The 16505-nt window shown below is 49.3% G+C and overlaps 1 protein-coding gene across 2 annotated transcripts in view; it reads left to right on the forward strand.

Moving 5' to 3' along the window:
* Positions 1–15988, forward strand: part of Spg7 (SPG7 matrix AAA peptidase subunit, paraplegin) — a 35132-nt gene extending 19144 nt beyond the window's left edge. Inside the window, exons 10-17 of one of the 2 annotated variants that reach the window (XM_021220085.2) lie at positions 5353–5477; positions 7169–7271; positions 8259–8369; positions 10391–10506; positions 12498–12654; positions 13614–13780; positions 14300–14377; positions 15620–15988. In XM_021220085.2, the coding sequence (XP_021075744.1) occupies positions 5353–5477; positions 7169–7271; positions 8259–8369; positions 10391–10506; positions 12498–12654; positions 13614–13780; positions 14300–14377; positions 15620–15784 (1022 nt within the window). In that variant the 3' untranslated portion in view covers positions 15785–15988. The remainder of the gene's footprint in view (positions 1–5352; positions 5478–7168; positions 7272–8258; positions 8370–10390; positions 10507–12497; positions 12655–13613; positions 13781–14299; positions 14378–15619) is intronic. The other variant, XM_029532561.1, reaches the window with a different exon arrangement.
* Positions 15989–16505: the final 517 nt, after the last annotated feature.

Here is a 16505-nt window from a genome sequence, read left to right on the forward strand (position 1 = left end):
GCTGTCTTCAGATACGCCAGAAGAGGGCGTCAGATCTTGTTATGGATGGTTATGAGCCACCATGTGGTTGCTGGGATTTGAACTCCAGAACTTCGAAGAGCAGTCGGGTGCTCTTACCCACTGAGCCATCTCACCAGCCCAAGTTCTCTCCTTTTAGTGTATGGGTCTTGGGTCAAACTCAAACCATCAGGCTTGGCCTGAGGGCACTTACCAGCTGAGCCGTGTGTGTGTGTGTGTGTGTGTGTGTGTGTGTGTGTGTGTCTCTCTCTCTCTCCTTTTTCCTCTCTCTCCCCCCCCACCCTCCCTCTGTCCCTCTCTCTTCCCCTCTCTCTGTGTTTTGATTTTATTTGTTGTGAACATTTTTGTAGTTAAAAACATAAATTTGCCAATTATAACCTCATGACTTTGTTTTTGTTTGTTTGTTTGCTTGTTTGATTTTTTTGAGACAGGGTTTCTCTGTGTAGCCCTGGCTGTCCTGGGACTTATTCTGTAGACCAGGCTGGCCTCGAACTCAGAGCTCCCCCTGCCTCTGCCTCTGAGTGCTGGGATTGAAAGCTTGAGCTATGCCCAGTTTATGGCTTTTGTTTTAGTTTTGAGACGAGGCCTCACTATGTAGCCCTAACTGGCTTAGAACTTGACATGCAGACCAAGCTGACCTACAGCTCACAGGGATTTGCCTGCCTCTGCCTCCTGAACGCTGGAGTTAAAGTTTCCCAGCGCTGCCCAGGCCTGGGACGCGTTCTTTTTTTGTTGTTGTTGTTTTGTTTTGTTTTGTTTTGTTTTCGAGACAGGGTTTCTCTGTATAGCCTTGGCTGTCCTGGAACTCACTCTGTAGACCAGGCTGGCCTCGAACTCAGAAATCCGCCTGCCTAACATGGCGACCTTCAAGGCAGTTCCTACAAAACATCACATCCTTCGAGGTGGACAAAAGTTGGAGAGTGAGAGGACATGTGGTGTCCTTCTCTGGCCTTCATATATGGGCACATACTTGCACACATGCACACGTGTAAGTATATGCTACTCTCTCACAGTGCACTAAGAGTTCACCTCCTAGCTATTGTGTTATCAGATGGGCTGGTGCACATTATTTCAGTAACTGTAAAATTGCTCCAGGTTTACAAAAAGCAAAGGATGGGTCTGATAATGATGAGGAAAAGGGAGTGCATGGCTGAGATGCCATGAGGAAGGTGGCATCTAGAGCCTATTTTCTATCTCTCTTGTTGTCCAGTTGCCTATCAGCATATTGGTTCAGAGCTCACAGGGTGGGCAAGCAACAGAGACCCTCACAGCTGCTTTGCATACCACAGAAGTGCTCAGTGTCAAGTTTCCAGAGCACTAAATGCCTTGGGAGACCTGGGGGAGTCCCTGTGACAAGCAGAGGGATGCTGGAAACTCATGGGTCCTGAGGACCAAGCCCAGGGACCTGGCATGGAGGTCTTTCTTGTCTCAGTGATTAGTGCAGTGAAACTGAACATGTGTCCTTCGTCCCTCAGAACATTGGCCAGGCGTCCTTGGCATGAAGGGGGCTCCAGTGAACCTTCTCCTGTGGCTCTTCTGCCCCTCCCCACCCCCACTCCCCGTACTTCAAAGAGATATTTTATTTAAATAAGGGCTTATATGGATTTCCTAACATTAATACTCAACTAGTTATACTGAAAACCTGCTAACTGGTTTGTTGCCTCACACAGTTAAAGACAGGGGCCACCTTTTTCAAGAGTCTTGAGTCTGCTAGAAAGCATGACATTTTTCTGAGCTGGATTTCTCTGAACTATAAAAATAGCTGTTTGTCCCCAAGAGTTGGCTGAGGAAGCCGTTGCTTGTCACCCTGGCCCAGCACTAACAAGTCTCTTTGTGCGCTCACAGCTGTGTGCGCCGGCTCCTTCAGACGCCCTGAGACTTGGCTTTGTCGTCTCCTCAGGAAGGGCAGTTTCTGTTCATTGACGTGCGGATGATGGAGTTGAGCGGACGTTGTGTTGCCCGTGGGAAACTCCCCAAGGGACTGAGAGACCTAGCCATGGAGGCCCGGGCACAGGCTGTAAGCTTACATAAGCGAGCCTCAGGCCAGCACCTCTTCCCCTGACTACCACGAGGTCACCTGGCCACATGTGCCTTGGAGAAGGACTTTAACATGCCCTCGTCTGTTATCGCATATGCACAGGCTTATGTTTTAGAAGCAAACAGTATAAATGTTGATTCCATACAAGAGTCATTACAGAACCCTAGCAGGGCCAGACATGGTGGCACACACCTTTAATCCCAGTACTTGGGAGGCAAAGGTAGGTGGAACTCTGAGTTTGGGCCAGCCTGGTCAATATAGCAAGTTCCAGGCTAGCCAGAGCTACATCATGAAACCCCGTTTCATGATGAGGTGGGGTTTGGGGGGTGAAGAGAATCCTAACAGGACTTGGTGACTGGCTCAGTGTAGCGTTCTTGCCTTGTGTGCATGAGATCCTGGGTTATATCACAAATTGAAAGGAGGAAAGGCTGGAGAGGGCTCAGCAGCTAAGCACACTTGTAGACGGTCGTGGTGGTGTACACCCTTAATCTCAGCACTCAGGGGTCTTCGTGGATTCAGGGGCAGCCTCACCATGGCTTTTACTGCATCTAGGCAGCATCTTCATGGTAGCACTGAGCATAATTTGCACAGCTGTGCCCTGGCAGAACACATTTCCTCATAACTGTGAGACACGGCCTGGGACTCAGCTGTTGTCATACCCGACCAGCAAAGAGTCCTCTAACCTCTGAGGCTGCTAGTACCCTTAAGTGGGGTCACTGTGGGCCAAGGCCTGGGTGATGCCAGGCTTAATGGACATTCCCCCACCCCAGACTAAGGCTAAACGTGAGCACCCGAGTGAGCCTCCACTCTGTGTGGGGTCGGCTCTTTATTGGTGCTGTGTGTTAATAGATGGCCTGTTCCTTCATGTGGACACTGTCAGGGTATGGCCAGCTTCTCTTTACATAGAACAGGAGGCTACTGGGATCCATTCCCCATGTCTCTGTTGTTGCATTTCCTAACCACCCACCTCTTGGGTATATTCTGCATCCATCCACCACACAAACCTTCTAGCCGGCCTAGATGGCTTAAGAGCTTTGAGGGGTTCTCCTGCCTCCACTCCCTGCCTTCCCACAGGAGTGCTGGGATTAGAGAGCTTGGGCTGTGCATCTGGCTCTTACAGGAGTTCTGAGAATTCAAGCTCAGACCTCATGCTTGCAAAGCAAGTGTGGGTGTTTGTCCCCCTAAGCGAGCACTCTCCAGCCCTGGTCTATCTCTTTTGTTTAGTTTTATTTACTTGTTTGGTTTTTTGTTCATTTGTGGGGCAAGGTCTCACTGTGTATCCTTGCCTGGCCTGGAACTCAGAAATCCACCTGCCCTGCCTCCAAAATGCAGGTTGAAGGTGTGCATGATGATGCCTGGTTCGTGTGTTTGAGACAGGGTCTCATGTAGTCTAGGCTGGCTTTGAACCCCCTATGTAACTCAGGATGATTTTGAACTTCTGGTCCTCTTACATCACCCTCTAAGTGATGGGGGTGCAGATGTGTGCTGTCACACCTGGCTCCTTCCTTTATGTTTTATTTTGAGACAAACTGACTGGTTGCCCAGGATGGCCTTGAACTTGCCATCCTCCTGCCTCAGCCTTCCATATACCTGCAGCCTAGCGCACTTTTGTGTGTTGTCTGTATGTTCTTATATTATTGTGTATGTTGTTCTGTATTTCAGAATTCTAAGGCGTCTGGACAGAGGCAGTGAAAAAGCATGAGTTTGCTGGGTGTGGTGGAGCACGTCCTTAATCCCAGTTCTCAGGTGCAGAGGCAGGCACATCTGTCTTGAGTTGAAGGCCAGTTTCATCTATTCAGCAAGTTTCAGGCCATCCAGAGCTACTGAGAGAGAATGTGTCTCATTAAAACAAGCAAAAGAAGCCTGAGGTGAAACCAGGCAGGTCTTCAGCCAGAGTGTTTGGTGTGCATCTCTTAGCCGCCACACTCTGTGAAGTGTCTCGGCTCCCGCTGTCCATGTTGTCACCCTACCAAAGGCTTGGGTGTCCAGAGGGACTTTGGGCTATGACAGAAGGTCATGTCTGGTGGCTCTTTCAGTCTAAATTCATTTTTTAAAAGTCAACATTGTTTTTAGTTGTCTGCTTGGTTTTTGGAAGGTGACCCTCTGCCTTACTCTTTCCTTGTGGCTCAGTAGATTATTGTCATTGTCATGCCTTGTCAAGTTTGAAATGTGAAAGGGAGAATATGACTCCCCTCTTTCCCTCCCTCTCTTCTTCCTTCCTATCTGTTTTTGAGTCTCATGCATTCTAGGCTAGTCTTGAACTCAGTGTGCAACCGAGGGTTACCTTGAACTTGAGATCATGGTGCCTCCAGAGTGCTAGTGTTATAGGTGTGCACCACCCACCACACATGGTTTATGCAGTGCGATGATTGAAGTGAGGGCTTCCTGCATGGTAGACATTACTCCAACTGACTACATTCTTACCCTCCTTAGCTTCTTTATAAAGATTTCTGGGTTTGGGGGTTGTTTGTTTGTTTTTGAGAGGGGAGGGGTTTTGGCTGTCCTGGAACTTGCTATACACAATGTAGACCAGGCTGGCCTAGAACTCGCAGAGATCCTGCTGCCTCTGCTCCCCAGGAGCTGGGAGTAAAGATGGTGCGTGCCACCACACCTGGCTCAAAACTTGGTTGGCTGTTGGGTTTGTTGTTTTGTTTTTGTTTTCTTCCTCAGTCATCTAGTCCAGGATCTGGGGTGGTTCCTGAGCCACTTTTTATGTATGAGTATCTTGCCTGTGTGTTTATATGTGTGTATTACATGTGTGCCTAGTGCTCATGGATGTCCACAGAATGCATCAGATGCCCTAGAACTGGCGTTATTAAGGATGGCTGTGAGCCTCCTGATGTGCGTGCTGGGGTCCAAACCTGGCTCTTCTGCAAGAGAAGTACTATTTTTAATCCGAGTCCTCTCTCCAGCCCCACTTTCAACATTTTAGACAAGAAACCTCACGCCTAAACCCAGACATTAAAGTGTTAGATGTCACACAGGAAAGATGGCTGCTGCTCAGCAAGAACGATAGCTCCTTGGGAAGAACATTTATTAGTCCCTTCCAGGGGACTTTGGGCAGTTCTGCCTCCACATATGTCCAAGGAAAAGTGCTGTTGTTAGAAAACAAGCAACTTCACGGTTTTGGCGTGACTTGATTGGAAGCCATTGTGAAGGTGTCTCCACCTCATCATTCTGTCCTGATGGAATGTGGTGTCTTTTTCCCTGCTGTGTCCTAAAGGCGGTAGTCACTAGGAAAAGCCATTGTTGAAATCCCCACTCCAAAGGCCACTGTATCTGTCCTGTTCTCTCAGGAATGGGCACCACAGACCATGTCATCGTCTTGGCATCCACCAACCGAGCTGATGTTCTGGACAATGCACTGATGAGGCCTGGTCGGCTTGACAGGCATGTCTTCATTGATCTTCCCACTCTCCAGGTCAGAACTACTGGGACGCATGGGGCAGTCAGTTTCCATGGCACAGTTCTTGTGGCCTGGGTTGCACCTTTCCTCCCTGCTTGGGACAGCAAGCTCTGCTGTTACAGCTGTCATGGTTCTTTCCTTCAGGACCTAGGCTGGCTGTGACACTGTTATGTCCCTTGGGGCCCAAGTGTCTACACCCTTCTGGCTTCCGTTCTGCCCAGTGTCCTTTTGGAGTTGGGTTTGTTTGGTTTGGTTTTGAGACAGAGTCTTTCTATGTACCCCAGGCTGGCCTTGAACTTAAGATCCTCCAGCTTCAGCCTCTTTTTTTTTTTTTTTTAAAAAAAAGCTTTGTTTCTTTTTTCTTTTCTTTTCTTTTCTTTTTTTTTTTTTTTAAAGATTTATTTATTATATATAAGTACACTGTAGCTGTCTTCAGACACTCCAGAAGAGGGCACCGGATCTATTTACGGATGGTTGTGAGCCACCATGTGGTTGCTGGGAATTGAACTCAGGACCTTTGAAAGAGCAGTCAGTGCTCTTAACCGCTGAGCCATCTCTCCAGCCCCCGCTTCAGCCTCTTGAATGCTGGGATTCCAGGGCCCTGGGGGCTTGACTTGCTTGGTACCTACTCGCTTTTCTTTCCTAGTTTCGCAGCGTGCTGAGTTTTGCCCAGTATGTTCTGTCTTCATCTCTGAATATTTGTAGTTGACTGCGCTGGTCTAGTTGAGGAGGATGCTTTTTTGTTTTTGTTTTGTTTTGTTTTTGTTTGTTTGTTTGTTTGTTGAAACAGGGTTTCTCTGTTTAGCCTTGGCTATCCAGAGATTCACCTACCTCTGCCTCCCAAATGCTAGGATCAAAGGCATGCGCCACCACTGCCCAGCGTAAGTTGAATTTCATAGTAAATTCTCTCAAATCAAAATGAGGCATCTTCTCCTTTCATCTTGAAAACTGTGTGGGAAACCTTGGGGTTTTCATCCTTCCCTCTTAGATTGAATTATTCATTTTTTATGTGTATAAGAGTTTGCCTACGTGTGTGTGCGCGCGCGCGTGTGCATGATGTGTGTGCCTAGTGCAAGTGTCAGAAGAAGATCCCCTGCAGTTGAGGTGAGAATTGGTTGTGAACCACCGTCCGCAGAAGAGGAACCAAGCTGGGGTCCTCTGAGTCTCTCTCCAGCCTCTAACCAGCTTGCCGCTCATAACTACACCTGACTTTGTCCTGGAAGTGTGTTGGCTGATGAAAGCCCTGGGCGCCCAGATTTTCTGCCTGACAGCTTCTCCCTCTCGAGCTTCTGTTTGCTCCGTGGTTTAAGAGCCTTCATTACCATCTTGAGAGCAGGGATTGAGGGTGTGCCGCTGGCCAGAGGTGTATGGGGCAGCCCCAGAATTTGCCACTCTACAAGAGCAAAGCTGCCTGTCTACTGACAGTGTCAGACAGTTTGTGTCAGGATCCTGAGTGCGTGCCTGGAGAGGTGACATCTTCGCCATGCGTGGTGTGCTTCTCTTGCATTCTGTTCGCGTATTCTCTCTTCACCTTTAAATTGCTGCTTGGAACTCTCTAAATCAGTTTCCAGATCATGGGTAACAACTGTGAGTATCAACTCTGGTAAAGCCAGTGTCACCATGATGGCTCACACAGAGCTCATAGGAGGTGGGAGCTGTCCTGTCAGGCACGTCTGCATTCAACTCTGTCTTTCTGTTTGTGGCAGGAGAGGCGGGAGATTTTCGAGCAGCACCTGAAAGGCCTGAAGTTGACCCAGCCAAGCAGTTTTTACTCCCAGCGGCTGGCAGAGCTGACACCTGGATTCAGTGGTATGATGTCCACCTTAGGACATATGTTAGTGAGTCCCTGTCCTAAGGCCCAAGCCAGTGCAGGCCTGGGTGAGATGGAGTGCGAATGCAGGCAGCAGAGAGACAGAAAAGAGGGGCCGTCTTCCTCGTGGATGGCAGAAGCTTTGGCAGGCAGTGCTGTGGCTCATAGACTCCTCAGGCGGCACTCTGTCATCAGAGCCTTGTGAGACAGTCTGCCCGTGTTCTCCGTGTAGCATTTACAGAGAACATCTTCCAGTTCAGACTGTCCCACCAGGCCGCCCCCCAGTCCCTAGGTGATTTCCAGTTAGAAATCACAATTAGGCTTCCTTTCTTGACAGCTTTATTTTAAAAGTTAACATGTATTTAAATCCCCTTAAAGCCATGCTGGTGGCTGTGCCTTAATCATAAGCACTTGAGAGGCTGAGGCTGAGGACTGCTGTGAGGGAGGGCAGCCCAGGCTACAGCGTGAGACCCTGCCTCACAGGCCGGTCCTTCGCGATTACCCTTCGGTGGTTGGTCGGCTCTGTGACACGAGAGCCCTCCATGCTGCCCTATGACGCACATGCGCAGTCAGGTGATGCAGGCAGGGAAGGACTGCGAGGTCCAGAGGAGCTGCTTCTGCGAGAGCCTCGGGCAGTGCTACCCATATCTGCCTGCCTGCCGTCTGCTCACTTCAGGGCACCCGCAGCTTTCCTCCACTTTCCCCCACACCCCCTTTCCTTCCTCCTTTCCTTTTTGTCCTTTGTCTGCTTTTTGGAGACAGAGTCCTTTGTGTGGACTCTGCATGCCAAGAACGTGCAGTCAGTCCTCTTGCCTCAACCTCCCCAGTAATGGCGTCCTAGGCCCCTGCCTCCTCTTCTGACTCTTGTCCTTTTTGTTATTCTTGATTAAAAGCTGAGTCTCCCTCCTCCCTTCTCTCCTTTTCCTGATGCTGACAGGGCAGAGCCAGCAGCACTCCCCATCCCTGCCTGTGGTTTGTGTTGACAGGCGCCGACATCGCCAACATCTGCAACGAGGCTGCGCTACATGCTGCTCGTGAGGGGCACACGTCTGTGCACACGTTCAACTTTGAGTATGCCGTGGAGCGCGTCATTGCTGGTATGAGGGCCACACACACCCTTCGTTAGGGCTCAGAGGTCATCTCTGCCAGTCAGGTTAGGAGTGGGAAGGTGAAACTAGACCCAGACTGTAATGTTCTGTATTAATGTAATATTCTAATTAGCTAAGTAGCAGGGGGATTGCTACCTTTCCTCTATTTGAGATAGTGTAAATTTACTTAAGAACATTCCTGCTCCTCAGACAAATATAAAAACATGTTCAAGCCCAGTATATGCTAGGACACATATTTGTAATGCCATTACTTGGGAGTTGTAATATCAGGAGTTCAGAAGTCATCTATGTCTACACACTGAGTACCAGGCCAGCCTGACGTAAAAAAGGCAGGCATGGTACATACTCTTTTAATCCCAACACTCGGAAGCAGAGGCAGGAGGATCTCTGTGAGTTTCATAATGTCCAGTGAATGAGGTTGCTTTGTGTTGGTGCTTACCCAAAAGCTTTGCTTTGCTCTTTTGAGACAGGGTCTCTGTGTAGCCCTGGTTGGCCTGGAACTTGCTGTATAGACCATGATGGCCTTAAACTCACAAAGGCCCTCCTACCTCTGTCTTCTGAGTGCTGGGATTAAAGTAGTATATCACCTTGCCTGAACAAAACCGTCTTCTAGTCAGAAACAGGCAGCCTCAATTCTTAACTCTGCTGACAGACATGAAGAGATCAGCAGCTGTTTGCCCCTCCCTCAGAAACTTGCTGCTTCCAGGGTTCCAGCCTTGGGAACCTTGTGACATGTGTCCTATTAAATCAGGGTCAGGTGTGGTTGCACTCAATGGCTTGGGCTGCATAGACCCTGCCTTAAAAACCAGCAGCAGCAGCAACAGCAGAAGATGCACAGAATAGGAACTAAGTCTGGGCCAAGTGATGGTGGCGCACACCTTTAATTCCAACACTCAGTAAGCAGATGCAGGCGGATCTCTACGAGTTCGAGGCCAGCCTGGTCTACAAAGTGAGTTCCAGGACAGCCAGGGCTATTCAGAGAAACCCTGTCTCGAAAAAAAAGAAAAGAAAATGAAAGGGGTTGACTGATAGGCAGCACAGCCATTGGGGTACAGGTTTTTTTTTTTTTTTTTTCTTTAAAAATGTGTTTATTTTTTTAAAAATTCAGTTGTATACAAAAGTGTTTCGTAGTTTTTAATTCTCGACAGACACCCAACCCCCCACCCATAGACCACCCTGCTTCAATATTTCTGGTAACCAGCCCATTTTCCCCTTACAAGAAGTTAATGGCTCAGAATAGACCCTCCTACAGAATTTACCATCACTACAAACTGTTTAGAGATCTAAACCTAACAAGCAAGGTTCTTTCAAAGTGAGGTTAATGAAAATCCCTATGATGGCAGTAACTTCCAGCAGACACCACGACAAAGCACCATCAAATGCTGAAAGCTAAAAAATAGATATCATTTTCAGTAATATTTCATTTTCTATTGGAAAAGTCTTTAAATTACATTAAATAAGTCTCTTTTTCCCCCAAAGAAATTGTCTAGCTTTTATTATGATGCCTGTAAAAGTAGGTGACAGTAAGGAGACACGATCAGTAAAAGCCCAGTGCTAGGACTTGATCCACTTGCCTCAGAACCAAACAGACCTGTGACACAGCTCATCAGAAACCCTGTCTCAAAACCCCAGGAAAAAAAAAAAAAAAGGTTGGAGTGGTGAGTGACCAGAACTGAGCAGAGGAGTTTAAGCAGACTTGCCCCTGAGGTGGGAGCAATAATGGAAGCAGAACATGGCAGCAGAGGGACCTCTCCTCATTCTGTCAGTGACAAAGGCAGTGTCACTCATGGGGTGGGAGCGACTGACTGAAGTTGAAGACTATCAGTTCTTAAAGAACTATTAGTGATGGTTCCAGAGAAATAGATCAGCCTCCACTCCATTTTTCCCAGAGTTCCCTTGAATTTGAGTGTTGAGTGGCGCCAGTGTGAGAATGTAGCTACAAAAGTGCCAAGCAAGAAGAGAGCACCTGGAAGGTCCCCATAGCCTACCGTTTCCTCGGTTTCTTTCAGGTACTGCTAAAAAGAGTAAGATCCTCTCCAAGGAGGAGCAGAGAGTGGTCGCCTTCCATGAGTCTGGCCATGCCTTGGTCGGTTGGCTGCTGGAGCACACAGAGGCTGTGATGAAGGTAGGTTGAGGTGAACGGCAGGCCTGAGCTCCATAGCCTCACCCGTCTGGTTTGGGAATACCACGTGTGTTTGTACTGTGTGAGAGAAAATGTGACCACCAGCTTGGCATGACTATGGCTGTAGTCCCTCGCAAGAACTAGATGCAGAGCTAGGAGTAGGTCCTGAGCCACTGCCTCAGCTAGCAGGCCTGAGAGGAAAGTTCCCCATGCCCAAAGCCTCTGTCCTCGCTCATTTGGGCCTCATGGTGGAGAGCTGAACTTGCTTCTGCTCAGAATGGCAAGTGGTTATTTTAGATAGTTTCCCGAAATGATGTAGACTGCACAGGCATCCTGCGGAGTCCAGGATTATGGGATAAGAGAGGCATCTGGCTTACCTGCTAGGGAGGCCTAAGTATATCTCTGGCAAGTAGCAGGGACTTGGCGGCCCTGCTGTCCCCACCCCAGCAGTGCTGTATGAGACAGTGCGGCAGACAGCCAACCCCTTTGCTCAGTTCCCTGCTGTTTACAGAGCTAAGAGCAAAGGCCATGTTGGTCGCTCTGTCTGTCTGTTTAAAGTAGAGTGAATGGAGCAGTCCCTTTTTGTGTCCCTGGGATTGGCAGGACATTAACTCCAATTTGCTCTCCCATGGCATAGTTTGGTCTCTCAGCTTGGGACCAGTCCCAGCATGAGGCAGGCTGGGCAGTAATGAACTCAGTGGCAAAGAAAATAACATCTCAAAAGAAAAAAAAATCCAAACAAATAACAGACTCAAGAGTTCATTTTATTTTCAGAATTGTCACTTGGTTTTTATGTATGCCAGCCAGTGACATTATGTTCTGGTCTGACAGTCACTGTGATCTGTGATCAAGACTAGTCATGACCACACATGTCCTTATTTTTTTTATTTTTTATTTTTTTATTTTTTTGGTTTTTTGAGGCAGGGTTTCTCTGTACAGCCCTGGCTGTCCTGGAACTCACTCTGTAGACCAGGCTGGCCTCGAACTTAGAAATCCGCCTGCCTCTGCCTCCCAAGTGCTGGGATTAAAGGCGTGCACCACCACGCCTGGCCACACATGTCCTTATTAAACCAGCTTTTAAACATTTTTCTTTAATCCCAGCACTTGGGAGGCAGAGACAGGCCGTTCTCTATGAGTTTGAGACCATCTTGGTCTACAGAGTGAGTTCCAGGACAGCCAAGGCTACAAAAGAAGACATTATCTTTAAAAACTAAAAAAAAAAATTGTTTTCATTATGTTGCGGGTATTTGGCTGCATATAGTCTCTGTACCACGTATGTGCCTAGTCCTCATGGCAGTCAGGGTGGGAATTGGAGGGATCCCCTGGGACCAGAGTCACAGATGGCTGTGAGTCAGCGTGTGGATGCTGGGACCACTGAACCATCTCTCCAGCTGCCAACTTTTTCTTTCAGGCAATGCTGGGGTCCAGCCCAGTGCCTTGCACATGCTAGGCAAGCTCTTTACTGCTGAGCTGGAGTTAGAGCCTGGATGTTAGTGCTAGCTTCCGGGGGGGGGGGGGCTCACAGGTGACCTCTGTGAGAAACAGGCTTCCCTTGGCCTGTTGGAGCAGTGCTCTGCCTCTTCCTCGGATGTCTGCCATTGGACTGTAGGGAGAAAAGGCAGGGGTAGGGTGGCCTGCCAGCCTGCCTGCCTGCCTGCCAGCCTGCCTGCCTGCCTGCCTGCCTTCCTTGGGTCCATTGTGGAGCTTGCTCTGGATCAGTATCACAGGGCATGTGAAGTGAAATTTGCCATTACACCTTAGGCTGGCTTCTAAGAGACCTGTCACATTGACTTCCTATTCATACAGTGCTACCAGGAGCATGCCATACAGAAACTCCTGTTTCCATGAGCTGGCCTCTGCAATATGAGGGTTTTTTTAAGAGTGGGATGTGCACACTGGCCTGACTGGCTACTTGGCACCCTGTGGTGGCAGTTTTATGAGCCCTGCCTCTTTGAGGTCACATACCCCCTGGTAAGGTGCTTGTTCTTCTGCAGGTCTCCATAGCTCCTCGGACAAATGCTGCTTTGGGCTTCTCGCAGATGCTCCCTCGGGACCAGTACCTCTTCACCAAGGAGCAGCTGTTTGAGCGCATGTGCATGGCCCTCGGCGGCCGCGCAGCAGAAGCCATCTCATTCAGCAGGGTCACCTCTGGTGAGCAAATAGCCCTTGGGTGGGACTGTCATTGGGCACTGTCGTGCCCGTCTCTTGGTGCTCAGTGCATTTGGCAGGGTGAGACTGGTGGAAGGTATGTGCAGGGCAAAGCTATGGGTAGAGACTTAAAGCGTCATCTATGTGGACTGTAATGTGATTGGTTAATTACTGATCATGGCTATGGCTACATCACACTGGATGTTAGAGCATTCACTGGATATCCAGAAAGGTCATCGTGGGTCTCAGGGCATTGTGCCTGAAGAATAACAGGCTTAAAAAAAAAAAAAAAAAAAGCCAGGAGGTGGTGCTCATCTTTAATCCCTACTCTCAGGAGGCAGAGGCAGGTGGAGCTCTGAGTTTGAATTTGAAACCTGGTCTACAGAGTGAGTTCCAGTTCAGTGAGGTCTACACAGAAAAAGCCTCTTAAAAAACCACCAAACCGGGTAAGAGCATCCGACTGCTCTTCTGAAGGTTCAGAGTTCAAATCCCAGCAACCACATGGTGGCTCACAACCATCCGTAACAAGATCTGACGCCCTCTTCTGGGGTGTCTGAAGACAGCTACAGTGTACTTACATATAATAAATAAATAAATCTTTAAAAAAAAAAAAAAAAAAACCACCAAACCAAAAAGTGACAGGCTCCGCTAGTACAGACCTGGCCGCAGGCTTGAGCATGTCACTGTAGGGCAGGCCAGCGTCCTGAGCAGTTACAGTGAAATGGCTCAGCAGCCACAGGCCCATACTGTGAAGGGAACTGAGTCCTGCATGTGTGTGCAGACACACAGTAAAATGCAGTAAGGAAGAGCAACAAAGTACGTGCCCAGGGTCTGATGTGGTGCAAGTTCTAGGCGTGGTACTCTGGGAAGTTGGGGATTGCTCCTTGGACTGTGACAGTGCCTGGGGACAAGTGCTCCTGTACTCATGGGCTCTTCAGGATTCTTCCCTTTCTTGATTCCAGGGGCCCAGGATGATTTGAGGAAGGTTACCCGCATTGCCTACTCGATGGTGAAACAGTTCGGGATGGCTCCCAGCATTGGGCCTGTATCCTTCCCCGAGACACAAGAGGGCCTCGTGGGCATTGGACGTCGTCCCTTCAGCCAGGGCCTCCAGCAGATGATGGACCATGTGAGTGGGCACAGACCGTACTGCTGTCACCTTTGCCTATGGGGAGAAGCACCTAGCTCCCCTGTAGGAGCCTGCGCCCTCAGATGAGCACGCCCTGAAGACCTGATGTGGGTGGGTTTCTGTTCTGGCCTCGATCCTGTGTACTATGTTCTCCTGAATGGGTCCAAATAAAACTAGATGTAGAACTAGGAAAAATGTCAACTAAGGATGCCAAATGGTAGAGCCTGTGTACATGATCCCTATAGCCTGCAAGCTGGGCCATGGTGCCTGGCTCGGTGCAGTGCAGCCAGCTGAAGGTTGTCCAGTTGCTCTTCCTATGGTAAAGGCAGTGGTGGGGGTGCATCTTGGCCTGGGCTTCTCAGACACTGAGAGCAGGAGACACTGCTGCTGTGTATTATGAAAGACGGGCCTGGTCATGAGCCTGTGCTTTCTGCACCATGGTGTTGGAGCTGGCAGCCAGTGAGTCTGTGAACAATGGTCCATACCTTTCTCATAACAGACTTACCTCCTCCTTTACAGGAAGCAAAACTGCTGGTGGCCAAAGCCTACAGACACACGGAGAAGGTGCTGCTAGATAACCTGGACAAGCTGCAGGCGGTGAGGACGTGTGGGGCCAAGCATCTCGGGAGCCCCTAAAAGTGTAGGGGACAGCATGGCCAATAGTGACAGCCCCCGGTCAGCTAGAACCTGTTTTTCTGTCTTTTTACACTAAGTGTGTCAAGCCAGCTCAGCAGAGAATATCCTCCACCCTTACTCATACACACCTTACACGGTGCTGGGTCGGAAGAGTCCTGTTTGGTTTTGTTGTTTTGAAATAAGGTTTCTCGGGGCAGTGGTGGAGCACGCCTTTAATCTCAGCACTTGGGAGGCAGAGGCAGGCGGATTTCTGAGTTCGAGGCCAGCCTGGTCTACAGAGTGAGTTCCAGGTCAGCCAGGGCTACACAGAGAAACCCTGTCTCAGAAAAAAGGGGGGAAAAAAAGAAATAAGGTTTCACCCTGTAGCCCTAGCTGGCCTGGAACTAGCCTGGTCCCAGCCCTGTATGCCTCTCTCTCTCCCTCTGGTGCTGGAATTAAGGATGTGTTCCTCCACATGCAACTCCTGGAAGAGTTTTGTCCATATCCCTCCCCCAAGCTCCCCCAACAGGGTTTCTCAGTGTAGTCCTGGCTGTCCTGGAACTCACAAATCCGTCTGCCTCTTTCTCCCGAGTGTTGGCTTTGCAGGTGTGTGCTGCAATGGCCAGCTTTGGGACTTTGCTTAAACAGCAAGAAGTAGCAGGACGTGGCCACAGACACAGGACCTTTAGGATAAAAATATTTTCTGGGCAAGGGATGGGCATGGTAGCATATGCTTGTAATCCCAGCACTCAAGAAGTTGAGGCAGGAGCATAGCAGGTTTGAAGTCAGCCTGAATGATACCCTGTCTGGGAATAAAATGCTGCTGTATCCAAGCAGCAGAGCGCCCTCCCCGATGTGTCAGTCAGCACCCGTCTCCACAGTTCAGGCCTGAGCCTCTCTACTCAGCGCCCTGCCTGCCTCTCCCAGACACACGCACCTTGTTTGGTGAAGGAAATTGCAGTTGCCAGAGATAAGCAGAGGTTTTGAAAGGAAATAGAAATAGTAATGAGGCTGGCAGCGGACAGATCACTTCTAGAGTAAACACAGGGAGCGATTCTTTGCAGGAACTGCCTTTGCGCCTGTGTTGCTGGGAAGTTGGCCTTTCCAAGGCATCCTGCTCATAGACACAGAGGCACCCTGTGGGATGGGTGTCCATCTCTGATGCTCTGCCCCGAGGCTCTCATCTTTGTCAGGCACTCACACTGCCCTGTTTGTTCCTTCTAGCTGGCGAATGCCCTTCTGGAAAAGGAAGTGATAAACTATGAGGACATTGAGGCGCTCATTGGCCCGCCGCCCCATGGGCCAAAGAAAATGATTGCACCACAGAAATGGATTGATGCTGAAAAGGAGAGACAGGCCTCAGGGGAGGAGGAGGCTCCGGCTCCCTAGCCCCCCCACCCAAGGCCCAGAGAATGGCTTTCCTCCATGCACCTGCGGTTATCACAGAACTCACTCCTCAGTAGCGGCCATCTGCTGCTGAGATTCTGTTCACCTGATCGTGACCCTCAGCCTGTCAGCTCTCTGCTTTCTGATGAAGACTTGTGATACCTATTTATTGATTTATGATTAGTAAATCGTTTGCAGAGAATCTGAGCTTCCCATGTGTATTGCTTTTCTTCGTGTGGGAAGTGCATATGCTTGAGTTGAGCCCCTGGGGCTTCAGGTGCCATCTCTATGTGTGGCTTGTGGCTCTAAAAGTAGCCCAGCAGTCAGACTGAATGATTCCGTTTGTGTCCCGGATTCCCTCAGAATGCTAATAGGATCCAAGATGAAAGACCCTCTGAGCCAACTGTCCTCACCAGAGCGCTTGCGCCCTCACTGAGGGGACCAAAGTCAGACCGAGCACTGGGTCCTGCTGCCACCTACTGCTGTGAGTCACTGCAAGTGCAGACCCTCCCTGCCTTTCCTTGTGTCGCCTGCCTTGACTCCCTCCACCAAAACTGATAGTTCTCACACATCTTGTGGTAGGGAAACCACATTTGAGCTGTGCAGTCACGGGTCTTGTTTTCACTTTATACTTTTGAGTCCCTCACTGGAAAGAGACCAGCCCTTTGTTTTTTGTTTTTGTTTTTAATTTTGGGTTTTTTTGGGTTTTTTGGTTTTTTTTTTT

This window comes from Mus pahari, chromosome 20 (genome assembly GCF_900095145.1).
Source record: "Mus pahari chromosome 20, PAHARI_EIJ_v1.1, whole genome shotgun sequence".
Lineage (NCBI taxonomy): Eukaryota > Metazoa > Chordata > Mammalia > Rodentia > Muridae > Mus > Mus pahari.